The 11,877-nt window shown below is 56.1% G+C and overlaps 4 protein-coding genes across 4 annotated transcripts in view; 2 read left to right on the top strand and 2 right to left on the bottom strand.

The window, feature by feature from the left end:
* Nucleotides 1-85: 85 nt before the first annotated feature.
* On the bottom strand, nucleotides 86-1,404 carry PTSG_12340 (uncharacterized protein). Its single transcript, XM_004993436.1, has 3 exons — nucleotides 1,195-1,404; nucleotides 925-1,032; nucleotides 86-770 (listed from the first exon to the last, which is right to left on the bottom strand). Exons 1-3 carry the CDS (start codon nucleotides 1,369-1,371, stop codon nucleotides 87-89), a joined length of 969 nt encoding a protein of 322 aa, XP_004993493.1. The 5' UTR covers nucleotides 1,372-1,404; the 3' UTR covers nucleotide 86.
* A 48-nt stretch (nucleotides 1,405-1,452) lies between these two features.
* PTSG_05625 (uncharacterized protein) lies at nucleotides 1,453-6,390 on the top strand. Its single transcript, XM_004993435.1, has 13 exons — nucleotides 1,453-1,656; nucleotides 1,908-1,996; nucleotides 2,204-2,322; nucleotides 2,622-2,748; nucleotides 2,948-3,054; nucleotides 3,265-3,396; nucleotides 3,610-3,681; nucleotides 3,909-4,077; nucleotides 4,321-4,401; nucleotides 4,706-4,770; nucleotides 4,977-5,048; nucleotides 5,343-5,551; nucleotides 5,863-6,390. The coding sequence occupies exons 1-13, from the start codon at nucleotides 1,602-1,604 to the stop codon at nucleotides 5,970-5,972; spliced, it is 1,407 nt and encodes a 468-aa protein (XP_004993492.1). The 5' UTR covers nucleotides 1,453-1,601; the 3' UTR covers nucleotides 5,973-6,390.
* On the bottom strand, nucleotides 6,333-9,627 carry PTSG_05624 (uncharacterized protein). The gene is made up of 9 exons (XM_004993434.1): nucleotides 9,526-9,627; nucleotides 9,202-9,277; nucleotides 9,002-9,049; nucleotides 8,582-8,742; nucleotides 8,297-8,425; nucleotides 7,893-8,072; nucleotides 7,605-7,715; nucleotides 7,321-7,434; nucleotides 6,333-7,136 (listed from the first exon to the last, which is right to left on the bottom strand). Exons 1-9 carry the CDS (start codon nucleotides 9,613-9,615, stop codon nucleotides 6,507-6,509), a joined length of 1,539 nt encoding a protein of 512 aa, XP_004993491.1. The 5' UTR covers nucleotides 9,616-9,627; the 3' UTR covers nucleotides 6,333-6,506.
* A 26-nt stretch (nucleotides 9,628-9,653) lies between these two features.
* The window catches only part of PTSG_05623 (uncharacterized protein), a 4,938-nt gene continuing 2,714 nt past the window's right edge, over nucleotides 9,654-11,877 (top strand). The window contains exons 1-7 of the mRNA XM_004993433.1: nucleotides 9,654-9,831; nucleotides 10,087-10,219; nucleotides 10,441-10,464; nucleotides 10,731-10,804; nucleotides 11,016-11,076; nucleotides 11,183-11,273; nucleotides 11,533-11,837. Coding sequence (XP_004993490.1) covers nucleotides 9,760-9,831; nucleotides 10,087-10,219; nucleotides 10,441-10,464; nucleotides 10,731-10,804; nucleotides 11,016-11,076; nucleotides 11,183-11,273; nucleotides 11,533-11,837 — 760 coding nt within the window. The 5' untranslated portion in view covers nucleotides 9,654-9,759. The remainder of the gene's footprint in view (nucleotides 9,832-10,086; nucleotides 10,220-10,440; nucleotides 10,465-10,730; nucleotides 10,805-11,015; nucleotides 11,077-11,182; nucleotides 11,274-11,532; nucleotides 11,838-11,877) is intronic.

Genomic DNA, 11,877 nt, shown 5'->3' with positions numbered 1-11,877 from the left:
TTGCTTATCTCACCTGCTTGCTTGCTTCAGCTCCTCCACCCCCCCCCCACACACACACGCACAGTTTGCTGACGCATGCACATGCACTACCGCTTGGTGTAGCGAGAGGCGGGGGTGAGGTTGGCCGTCTTGCGGGATCGCGGGGTGGTCGCTCTTCGTGCCGTTACTGATGATGAAGATGATGATGAAGATGCACCATTATGCACTTGTTGTTGTTGTGGTCGTGCCTGGTGCTGTTGCGGTCGCCGTACTGCAGTGCCAACGGCATTGCCACCGCCCGCACCACGACCACTGCCGTTGTCCTCTGCTGGCTTTCGGCTCGAGTGCGCAGTTCCTTCCTTCTCCGTCCCCTCGCCCCTGCCATGTCGCTGCTGTCGCTGCTGTCGGTTCTGTTGTCTGTTCTGTGGTTGCGCTGCTGGCTTTGCCCGCGTGCGAGTGGTGGCTTGATCTTTCTTACCATCACGCACAGCGCGTCTCCGAGCTGTGGAGGCAGGCGCCGCCGCGGTGTCTCGCTCCACTAACGCGCAATCCCAAGGCATCACAGGCCCGTCGTCAGCGCCGGGTGCGGACCGACTGGTGCCGCTTCCAGCTGGCTTGCCCCGGGCGTGGGACGAGTGGGAGGGTGGCAGTGGTAGCGGCGGTGCTGGGTCCATGAGCTCCAGCTGTTGATACATGTCTTGCAGTGCAAGCGGGATGCCATTGGCCATGACGGCCGCAACCCCTGCGCGCTCGCTTCTCCCTTGCCTGGCCAGCTCCCGCTCCCGCTTCCTCTGCCAGTCACAACAACAAGACAAGCAGCGTAAGGGGAAGGCCAAAGACAGCATGTTGCACACTCCGTCAGGAGTATTGTTTCGTAATCACGCAAGTTCAGAGTACACCTCGCTCGCTTGCTAGGGCGATGGCTTGACAAAACCGTGCACGTACTCGTTCTTGGTATCGCTTCTCGTAGAAGGCCATTTCTTCTGCTTCAGTCATTTTCCTCCTTCCTGCTGACCGCTTCTGCGGTTCCCTGTACTTGCCTTCCGCCTTCAGCTGCACCAGCAATAAGCACCCGCATCAGTGCTGTGAGTTGATGGTGCGTGATGCAGCACCATCGCATTCACCACACGAAGAAAACAAACAAACAAACACACAACATCATGACGTACACACATACACACACACACACGTACACACACACACACAGAGGCGCACCTTTGCTTTGTAGCGCTCATATTCAGCTGGTGTCATGAGCACGCCGCCATCTGCGTCGCCAACAAGCTGTCGGTACTCCAGGTACGCTGCAATGTGATCGCGCGCCTCCCCACCGCGCACCCTGATGTCGGTGCGACCACCCGCCTCATCTTCCCGCACCCCAACACTCCACGACATGTTCACCTGTCGCCTCCCGTTTGCCTGTCGTCACACTTCGGATAAAAAAATTGCTGACTGTGCACGATTCTGTTTTGGTGACTCGCCGCGAAATTTGAATCGCCACAAAACCACCAAACCAAGCTGCAGCAACAGACCAGACACAGCCTTGCTCCAGCAGCACCCTACACCCTGCACCCTGCACCTGCGAGACACGCACGGAGACACAGCACAGCACCAGACAGGGAAGGATGGACCAGCCCAAGTCACCAGCCCGCCAGCGTCGTGCCGAGGCCATCAACCTCGGTGAGAATATTGCTTTGCTTCTTTGTGTTTGTCCACGAAACCAGCACAACACGCACAACATGCACAACATGCACACCACCACGTGCACAACAAGAGCTGCTGTGCTTGCCGTGGTTCGGCTATCCGCAAAGTACACAGCGCGCGTGCTCCCATACTCGTGGCTGACGGGCCCTTTCGCTCTTCTCACTGAATGCCCTTTCATGACATGCGCATGTGCGCTTGCGTCGCCAACACATCCAATCCACCTTTAGGGGAGCTGTCCCGCTCGCGCGACGGCCGCCAGACAACATACGAGACGCGGATGGCCATGCAGCGAGAGCTTGATGCTGCTCGCACTCAGGTCAGAGGAATAGCGAGCGGTTCTGCCTCGTTCGTTTGCCATTCGGCCAACCCACATGCGGCAAACTGTACACATGCATCTGCACACATGTATATACACACGTTCACGAATTTGCACACGTGCATGCACACATGCCCACAATTGTACACACTCACAACGTCACGCACATGCTGTCAAACTCTGCTTGCTGTCATACCTGGCCCATAGCTGCACGCGGCAGAGCGGCAAATGGACGAAGCGCGCCGCCAGGCCGCCGCCAGCCGCGAGGAGTCCTCTCTCTATCGATCCGAGATGAACAGGCTCCAGGATGAACTCAAGTCGTGCAGGTGTGTGGATGTGTGGATGTGCGTATGTGTGTGTGTGCGCGCGTTTGTGTGTGTGTGTGTGTGTGTGTGTGTGTGTGTGTGCGTGCGTGCGTGTGTGTGTGTGTGTGTGTGTGTGTGTGTGTGTGTGTGTGTGTGGATGTGGGTGTGGGTGTTTGTTCAGTTTTGGAAGTGGGTAAGGAGACAACAACAGTGTCGTTCTACTCGGAGAACTTATCCTTAAGACCTTTCAACATCCAAACAACGGCGCCTGGTATTTCGCTCATCTCACACCCTGTGACGTGCCATCGACGTTGCTTCAGGGATCGGCTGAATGCGGCCCTGGACAGCCAGCAAGATCTCATTGCCAAAAACGCCCACAAGCACGAACTCCTCGTAGAGCTCCAAGCGCAAGCGGGTACGCTTCGTGATGATATCGCCGACAAGAACGTCAGTAAGCTTGCAAATGCTGTGTGTGTTTGTGTGTGTGTGTGTCTGGATGAACAACATCTCCAATTGCATCTTCATGCGCGGCTTCTTTACTCATGTACAGTCCTCGACACCGCTCTAACGCTACAAACACACACACACTCTCTCTCACTCTCTCTATATTCCCTGCGGCTTGTCATCTCCCCCCCCCCTCCCTCAGGCCGTCATTGCTGGACTTGAGGAGCGCCTGTCACGCGCGCGCCAGGAAGCAGAGGAGGCCAAGTCCCGCGGATCAAACGCAGAGCGCACCCTCGACACGCAGCTGGGGTAAGACACAAGTCGACTCGACAGCATATACAGCAGACGACGTATTGTTGTTCGTGGTTGTGTTGCTGTGATAAGCCGTGATGTGTGATCACAGAGCTCTCAAGCAGAATGGAGTATTCTCATGCCAACATCTGCTGCACCATGCACAACAATATGCGGGTTGTCTCACGCCCCAAACAAACAAACAAACACACACACACACACAAATAGCACTGCGCATGCTGACCTTGCTGTGGCCAAGGAGCGACTGGCAGCGGCAAACGCCGAAAACGACAGTCTTCGGGCGACAGTGGACGCCCTTCGCGCCGAATTGCGGGCAAAGGAGGCATCAACATACGATTTGTGCGTGGCAGCGTGGGGAGCAGAGTGTGCACGCTTGTGATGGCACTTGTGGATGCGCGCGAGCGTAGTGTGTGTGTGAGAGCGTGTGTGTAGTGGTATGTGTGCGAGTTTGTGTTGAACGTGAGCGTGCAGGCTTTCATGTCATTGCCACCGCCGCGCCGCTGTCTCAACGTCCTGTGCCGATGTTCCGTGCGCAATGCACGTGCTATGCAGGGAAGCAACGGCACACGGTCTTGAGAGCGACCGTGGCACCCTCCGCGAAGAACTCGCACGCACAAGCGAGAGGTGAGGGCGCTCATGCTGGCTGTTGTTACGAGTGTACGTGGTTGCGTGTGAATTTGAGTGTGTGCATGTGCGTGAATGTGAGTTGTTTGCAAGACCACCAGTATGACACACACACACACACACACACACAAAGTCTCAGGTCAGTCAAGCAACAGCTCACCTGACACATGTGCCAACTTGTCACCTGCTCGATCATGCATCATCACACTGGTTTACCACCATGACAGGGCTGCGCGTTTGCAAGATGACCTTGACCAAACGCGCCATCAGCTGCAGATGGAGCTCAACACCACCCGTGCACAGCTCTCGTCTGCAGAGACGCAGCTGCAGGTGTTCCGCAAGAATGAAACCCAACTCCACGACCGCCTTGCAAGCAAGGACAAGCTCATTGCCGAGGTGTGCTGTCTTGCATGCGATTGTGCACATGGGTGAACCATGTGTTTGTGTGTGTGTTTGTGTGTGTGATTGTGTGTGTGTGTGAATTGATGCAAAGCTGTGGTGTGAATGCGTGCATTGGTTTTGCTGTCACTCACACCACGTTCTGTCTCTGACTCGCGAAAACACTCAAACACACACACACACACACATACACACACATACACACACTATGCACATTGCGTCATCACATGCACACAACAGCTGCAATCGGAGAAAACAAAGGCGGAGGTTGAGCTTGCGGAAGTTCGCAACGAAGCGGCCGCCAAGGAGCGCTCGCTCGAGGTGCGATCACGTGGTGTGAGGGGCTGGTGTTGGTGGTCGGAGAGAGAGTGTGTGTATGTGTGTGTGTGTGGGGGGGGGCAGGGGGCACTGTTGCATCAAAGTGTTGCACCACGCTCGTCTGTCACGTTGATGTTGATGATACCGTCTTGAAACCTTACATCTATCTCAACACATCCACATGCACGAACAAACCACACACGCAAACACGTAACTAAACGCAACTCACACACACACACACAATTGAACAACTCACTCACACACTCACACGCACACCCGTGCACATGTACATGCGCACTCGTCACAGAATCAGTTGGAGTCGTGCAAGGAGCGCGAGCGCGTGCTGGCGGATGATCTGAAGCAATTGCACAGGTGCACATGTCATGCCACGCGAGGTGTTATTGAGTTGCAATTATCAAAAAAGTCTGCGATCCACAATTGTGCACGTGCATTTCACACATCGTCGCCACTTATGCACTGCGTGGTTCGTTTGGATCTCATCACGTGTGGCACGTGGTATCGCGTGCTGAGGTACTGATCGCTGTCGCTTGCACGTAATGGCCTTGTGTTCACTACAGATACATTGGTCGTCGTGAAGGCTCCTCCTCTAGCAAATCGGTCACTCGCACAACCACCACCTCCACAGACGAGTAAGCCTTGCATGATTGCACGCATCTGCTGACGTGTGTATTGCTGGGGGCGCAGTAGGGGTGTACCGTTCTGTGCACAAAGTTGCTGTGCACGTTTGATGTTTCATGTTGTTTCGTTGCACACGCATGCAACTGTATACAATCGCACACACACGCATGCAACTGTATACAATCGCACACACACGCATGCAACTGTATACAATCGCACACACACATGCATACTCACACGCACACTAACACACCAACACACATGCACACCGCACACGCACACCTTCACGCACATCCGATGTTCAGGTCTGTGTACCGCCCGCGAGCGACGCGCACATACGTGAGCTCGCGCGTGCCAAATGCTGTTGAGACAACAACGACCATTTCGCGGCCGCTCGAGACAAGCACATATCGGTACACGACGACGAGCTACGGGCACACCACGCCCCACTACACCTCCACCCGCACGGTGATTGAGCGGCCAGCAGCCGTTGTGGACGACGTCCTTGACGCATGTGAGTGAGCACGTGGCTGTGTTGATGTGTGCATGCATTGAAGCGTTGTGCGAAGGAATGTTCAGCTCTGTGTATCCGTGGCGCACGGTTGACTTAATTATGAGAACAATTCCTCACACACATACAATGCGTGTACACACATACACACATACAATGCATGTACACGCACTCACTCACTCACTCAATGTCTCGCCCTGTCGCACGCACACACACACACACACACATACACAAACACACGCACACACACACACACACACACACATACACACAAACACACGCACACACACACCACAACAACAACAACAATGCAGCCCGTCGTGCGCGCCGCCTGGTGCAGCTGTCCCAGGAGCGGGATGAGGCCGAGCGGCTTGCGGATGTGACGCGCTCGCGTTTCCGCCGCAGTCTTCGCACCGACTACTGACGACACACGTGTGGCACCTGTGCAATGCCACAACCACGACACGCCTGTGTGAACGCGTGAGGCTGCTTTGTGTGTGAGTGCACGCTGTCAACAACAACGTGCGTGTGGCACACTCGTAACGGTTCCCCGCCTGCTTACCCGTGTGCATTCTTGGTTTCGTTGCTTTCCTCTGCCTGCATTTGCTGGCTTGCTGACCTTACGCCCAACTTGCCTCCATTTTAGTTGCCCATTACAACCATCACCACCGCTCTTCTACATGTCTTCATTTCATGCATGACCCTCGTGATACTCTTTCCCGCCGCTTTGTTCGCCAGAGAGACTGCTTTGTTGTGTGAGAGCTGCTTTCGCGCCCACTGCTTCCTTGCTTGCTTGCTTGTGTACATTTGTTGATCGCCATTACATACGTGACAAGCAGATACACTACCACGAGGGGAGCCAAGCCTACGACTGCCAGCTATTCGACACAAGAACACACACCACACACATTCACACATACACACACACTCACTCACTCACTCACATACATTCAGCGTGTCACGCCGCGGGGTTGCTTGCAAGCATGAATTTGATGAGCTCAGCAACAACGACGACGTTGAGGCCGTTGCCAATGCACCGCCGCATCTGCTTCGCCGTCACATCCGCGGGCACCGTGTATGTGTCTGCGAACCCGTGGATGGTCAGCATCTCCCGTGGCGTGAACCACCGCAAGCGCAGCGCCCCCAGCGCCTCGGATGCATCGATACACGTGGTGCTGACAGTGTTGGTGGTGGCTGTTGTGTGCACTGCAACAGCTGCTGTATCAGTAGCCGCCAGTGTTGGTTGCGTCGCTGTTGCTTCTGCTGTCACCGTGGACGTGCCCTCGCCCTCCTGTACCTCATTCATGTCATCGCCATCATCGCCATGGCTGTCATCATCATCATCACCATCGTCGTGTGCGCCCTCGTGCTTCTTGGCCTGTTTCCTCGGCCGCTCCACGTCACTCGGCTTCGACGACGCTGACGCTGACGCTGATGATGATGATGGCTGTGATTGTTGTGGCTGTGGTGGTGATGATTGGTGTGACTGTGGTGGTGATGATTGTTGTGGCTGTGGTGGTTGGGCCTTACTCGCCTCCACCTCGGCAAATACACGCGCGCAGGCTTCCAGCGTGGCGTCTTTTGCTCCCTGCACGCGTGCACATACAAGGCGGCATATTGGGCCGTTACACAATGAGATGTGGGTGCGGGATGAAGTGGGTACATGTCACACTGCACCGACACCGGCAATAAGCACAATGCCACGACGAACACGAAGCAAGAAGTGTGCGCGCATGTGTGTGTGTGCGCGCGCATGTGTGTCCCGGACGCACCAGGACAACGGATCCTGTTCCTTCTGCGTAGTGCGAATACGCCTTTGTGAAGCACATGGTGCGATGGGATGTGGCGTCCACAATGTCAAACAGCTGGCCATGACGCAACACAACCTGCAAAGCAAACACACACACGCACACAAACAGCAGGTGGTGGAGGCCTTCATGAGAACACACACACACACACACACACACACACACACACACACACACACACACACACACACACACACACACACACACACACACACACAAGTATGTTGCATTGGGTGCGACGGGCGTGCCTTCATGGGGACGAGATTTGCGGCAATTTCGCCCTCGTCAGCGGACAGATATGCGCCGACGGCACGAACTGGGCGCAGGGTCCAGGGGCGCACGGGCGGCACACCAGGCACCTGTCGCACGTGCGTGCGTGTGTGTGTGTGTGTGTGTGTGTGTGTGTGTGTGTGTGTGTGTGTGTGTGTGTGTGTGTGTCAGGTTGTGTGTGTGTGTGTGTGTTGTGTGTGTGTGCATCGCCGTCGTGCACGTGCTGCCGCAATAACAGCACTGCGTGAGGCATGGTGTGTGCGCACCTGTTGTGGGGCGGGCGGGAGAAACGAGTGCGCGGCAATCTGTGGGGAGTAGCCGTCAGCGAATGCACCGCCGAGCGTCGGGATGTGGTAGAGCACGGTGCCTGTGGGCGGCGATGGCAGCTGGAGAGGCGCGCGAACAGCAACGAGAAAGTAGCGCAGGCGGGAGTTGGGGATGCCAAACTGCTCGCGGTGAAGCGGTATGATGAGAAGAAGAGAGACGAATTGGTTGTGTTTGGATGTGCGTGGAAGGAAGGTGGGTGGAGTGTGAGCACAATGGAGGGAGCACAGCAACAGCACAAGCAGCAGCAGAGACTGCGACAGCAACGACAGCAACGACAACAGCACAAGCAGCAGCAACGACAACAGCAGCGGCAACAGCAGTTACAGGCGTGGACTGCGCCGACCTGGTCAGGGGAGAGAATAAACTCTTGGAAGCTGTAGTCTCGCGACTGCAAAGCAGATATGAGCGGCTGGCGGGCGTTGGACGACTCGAAGCCCTTCACGTTCTCCACAAGAATGTAGCGCGGCGGTGTCTGAAGAACCATTGCAGATGGCAATCATGGCATGTGATGAGCACGACGTTGCAGCGTGCCGAGATGAAGAGGGTGGAAGCGTGCACGAGTGACAGCGCCGCAAAGGCAAGAACCATCATCAAACCACACATTGGCGCGAAACTGCGGTGCCTGCACCTTCATGGTTGTGATGAGGTCGAGGATGAAGCGAAGGCTGGTGCTGCGCTTGTCCTCGATGCCTTGCTGCTTCCCTGTGCGAGTGAAGGGCTGGCATGGCGGCGACATCAGGTACATGTCTGCCTGCAGCTTGCCCTCAAACCTCTCGCGTGGAATGGACTCTGCGCAGCGGAGAAGCATGGATGGAAGGGAGGATGGATGGAAGGGAGGATGGATGGATGGATTGATCGAAGGAACAGGAGGAGTCAGTGGCGCGAGGACCGTGGCTCACGTGAATGTGCATGCCTGGGTGAGTGCAAGTGCGAGAAAGAGAGGGGGAGAGAGAGAGAGAGAGAGAGAGAGAGAGAGAGAGAGAGAGAGAGAGAGAGACAGGGGGCTGCAGATGCATGGTGTTGATGCATGGTGCTAGTGCTCGCGTACCAATGAGGCGCTGCCAGACGGGTGTCTCTGGGAAGTTGTGCCTGTACACTGGCAGGACGCAGACCAAGATTGTACACAAACACACACACAAACACACACACACACACACACACATCGAATGTGAGGAGCAATGGTGCAAGGTGCTCTGACAAGAACAACAAGATATGGCGCATCCCTTCTCATCCCCCTTCCCCGCGTACCCTTGTTGGCTGTATCGTTGATGTCGAACGCACGCAGCACACGCGCTGTGGGATCGGCAACTTTCAACGCAGCGTGCTGATGACGAGGAAACATACACGTGTACGCACATGAGTGAGGGTTCAACAACGACCACACACACACACACACACACACACACACACACACACACACACACACACACACACACACACACACACACACACACACACACACACACACACACAAGCACACACGCACACGACGCACACACACACACACACACACACACACACACACACACAAGCACACACACACACAGGCACACTGTACAAGCAACCACCCACCATGCCTCCGATGCCGCTGTAGAACTCCAGCACGCGCAGCGGCTGTGTTGTCCCATCCCCACCATCGCCATCAGCATCCATCTTGCTCATCGTGCCTGCATGTGGGATTTTGCGCACTTTCCGTTGGTTGGACAGCAGTGACAGACAACCAAACACCACCACGACCCCCTCCCCCATCTCCCGAACACACGCACACGTTCCTCTTCTTCGCTGCCTCAACTCGAAGCGACAGGCATGGACGACTGGAGCCACGAGGATGTTGTGGTGTGGCTCACGCACCTCAAGCTCCAAAACGACGTCGTTGACGTACGCGTGCATGTGTGCATGTGCAGTGTGTGAGGTGATGAGGTGGTGTGTGTGGGAATGCTGTGCTGTCCGCTGGCTGTGCGTGTGTGTGTGTGTGTGTGTGTGTGTGTGTGTGTGTGTGTGTGTGTGTGTGTGTGTGTGTGTGTGTGTGTGTGTGTGTGTGTGTGTGTGTGTGTGGCGCTGTCCGCTGCTGGATTCGACGCAGCGCACTCACCCCTGTCTCTCACGTGTGCTTGGCTGTGGACGACCCTGCAGGTGTTCAAGGCGTATGAAGTGACGGGCCGCGACCTCTCTGTGCTCTCGGACGAAGAGCTGGCAGCCATGGGCATCTCTAACAAGCTGGCTCGCTTGCGCATCACCGTCAAGCGCCAACTCCACCTGCACGCAAGTCAGTGTTCCTCCTGCGCCTGTGCGTCTGTGCCCCTGTGCATCTGTGCGTATGTGCGTCTGTCTGCGTTGGTGCCGTCTTCACTCCAACTGTCCTTGTCACTGCATACTTCCCCTCACTCTTTCTCCCACACATCGTTTTACTCCACGCTTCGCTGCACTGTACTGCACCCGTCTCACGCTCCTACATGTCCACAACATGAACGCGACACGCAACGACAGAGGACCCGCGCAATTTGCCAGACGGTGAGTCAACTCTACATGTGTGTGTGTGTGTCTGTGTGTGTGTCTGTGTGTCTGTGTGTGTGTGTGTGTGTGTCTGTCTGTCTGTGTGTGTGTGTGTGTGTGTGTGTGTCTGTGTGTCTGTGTGTGTGTCTGTCTGTCTGTGTGTGTGTGCGTGTGTGCGTGTGTCTGTGTGTGTGTGTCTCTCTCTCTCTCTGTCTCAGTGTGCAATCGTTCTGTCCACATGCTACCTTCCCTCAACCATGCAACCCGCACTTGCATCACGCCAGAATCACTGGTCCCTGGGCAGGACTATGTCATGACACCCGTGCCCGCACCCCCACCAAGACACCTCCACTCCCAGGTATGCGCGTGCAACCTCCGTGACCCCACGTTTGTCTGCCTCCGCACCGTGGTTGTCATCATTTGCGAGCTCGCATGACACCTCACCATCGTGCGTGTGTGTGTGTGTGTGTGTGTGTGTGTGTGTGTGTGTGTGTGTGTGTGTGTGTGTGTGTGTGTGTGTGTGTGTGTGTGTGTGTGTGTGTGTGTGTGTGTGTGTGCGTGCGTTGCAGGCGAGTGTTGATGACGATGAGGACGACTACATGGTGCCACGCGACAAGGCCGCCTCCTTGTGTCCCAAGAATCACGCAACCCCAGCTCAACACACGCACACATTCACACGTATACACACGTATTCACACACACACACATGCATCATGTCCACTGTCCAACCCCCAAGGCCTGCGCGGCTCGCCCGATTTGAGTGCGCGGAAAACGAATGAACAGCGGAGCGGGATGCGGCCCCGTGCAGCCACAGTCGGCATGCAAAGGTGACAACGGTGGTTGTTTGCCTGTGTTTGGGGGGGGGGTGTAAGCATTGCCTGCGCTACTGGCTTGCTGATTGTGGTGTCGTGTTCGCTCTGCAATGTGCCATGTATGACACCCAATACACCACACAAACACACACACACGCTCACTCACTCACTCACTCACACACACACAAACACACACACATACACACACATACACACACATACACACACACAACCTCCACCATCTGCGCGAACCCCTCATGCCGCGTGTGTGAAGGGCTGCCCTGCGCCGCCCCGTGACGGCGCCGTCGGGTCGCGTGTTGGATATGGCCGTTGGCCGGCAGCACCACCGCCACCCGCCCACCAGCACACCGCGACAGCGCAACACCCTATCCCGCAGCACAGACGCAGCACTCACGCCCGCAGTGACAAGCGCACATGCACATGCGCATGCACGTATGGGTGCACGTCGGATGACAGCGGGTGCTGGTGTTGTCACCGCCGCTGCTGCTGCTCGCAAGCGCACCTCGTACGACCACATCCCACATGTGCCGACAGCCGTGGCGCCAAACAATGGCATGCGTAAGCTGACTGCACGTATGTATGTTATGTATGTATGTAT

Source organism: Salpingoeca rosetta, assembly GCF_000188695.1.
Source record: "Salpingoeca rosetta unplaced genomic scaffold supercont1.13, whole genome shotgun sequence".
In the NCBI taxonomy this organism is placed as follows: Eukaryota; class Choanoflagellata; order Craspedida; family Salpingoecidae; genus Salpingoeca; species Salpingoeca rosetta.
This window is presented reverse-complemented; position numbering and strand designations above follow the sequence as displayed.

Excerpts from the sequence above, each read along its gene's own strand:
- PTSG_12340 (XM_004993436.1), bottom strand. The coding sequence starts at position 1,371 with ATGTCGTGGAGTGTTGGGGTGCGGGAAGATGAGGCGGGTGGTCGCACC. Across the intron at positions 1,033-1,194 it reads ATGAGCGCTACAAAGCAAAG|CTGAAGGCGGAAGGCAAGTA; the intron begins GTGCGCCTCTGT and ends TTGCTGGTGCAG. Across the intron at positions 771-924 it reads AGAAGCGATACCAAGAACGA|AGGAAGCGGGAGCGGGAGCT; the intron begins GTACGTGCACGG and ends TGTGACTGGCAG.
- PTSG_05625 (XM_004993435.1), top strand. The coding sequence starts at position 1,602 with ATGGACCAGCCCAAGTCACCAGCCCGCCAGCGTCGTGCCGAGGCCATC. Across the intron at positions 5,049-5,342 it reads ACCACCACCTCCACAGACGA|GTCTGTGTACCGCCCGCGAG; the intron begins GTAAGCCTTGCA and ends TCCGATGTTCAG. Across the intron at positions 5,552-5,862 it reads GGACGACGTCCTTGACGCAT|CCCGTCGTGCGCGCCGCCTG; the intron begins GTGAGTGAGCAC and ends ACAACAATGCAG.
- PTSG_05624 (XM_004993434.1), bottom strand. The coding sequence starts at position 9,615 with ATGAGCAAGATGGATGCTGATGGCGATGGTGGGGATGGGACAACACAG. Across the intron at positions 8,426-8,581 it reads ACCTCATCACAACCATGAAG|ACACCGCCGCGCTACATTCT; the intron begins GTGCAGGCACCG and ends ATGGTTCTTCAG. Across the intron at positions 7,716-7,892 it reads TCCCGCCCGCCCCACAACAG|GTGCCTGGTGTGCCGCCCGT; the intron begins GTGCGCACACAC and ends CACGTGCGACAG.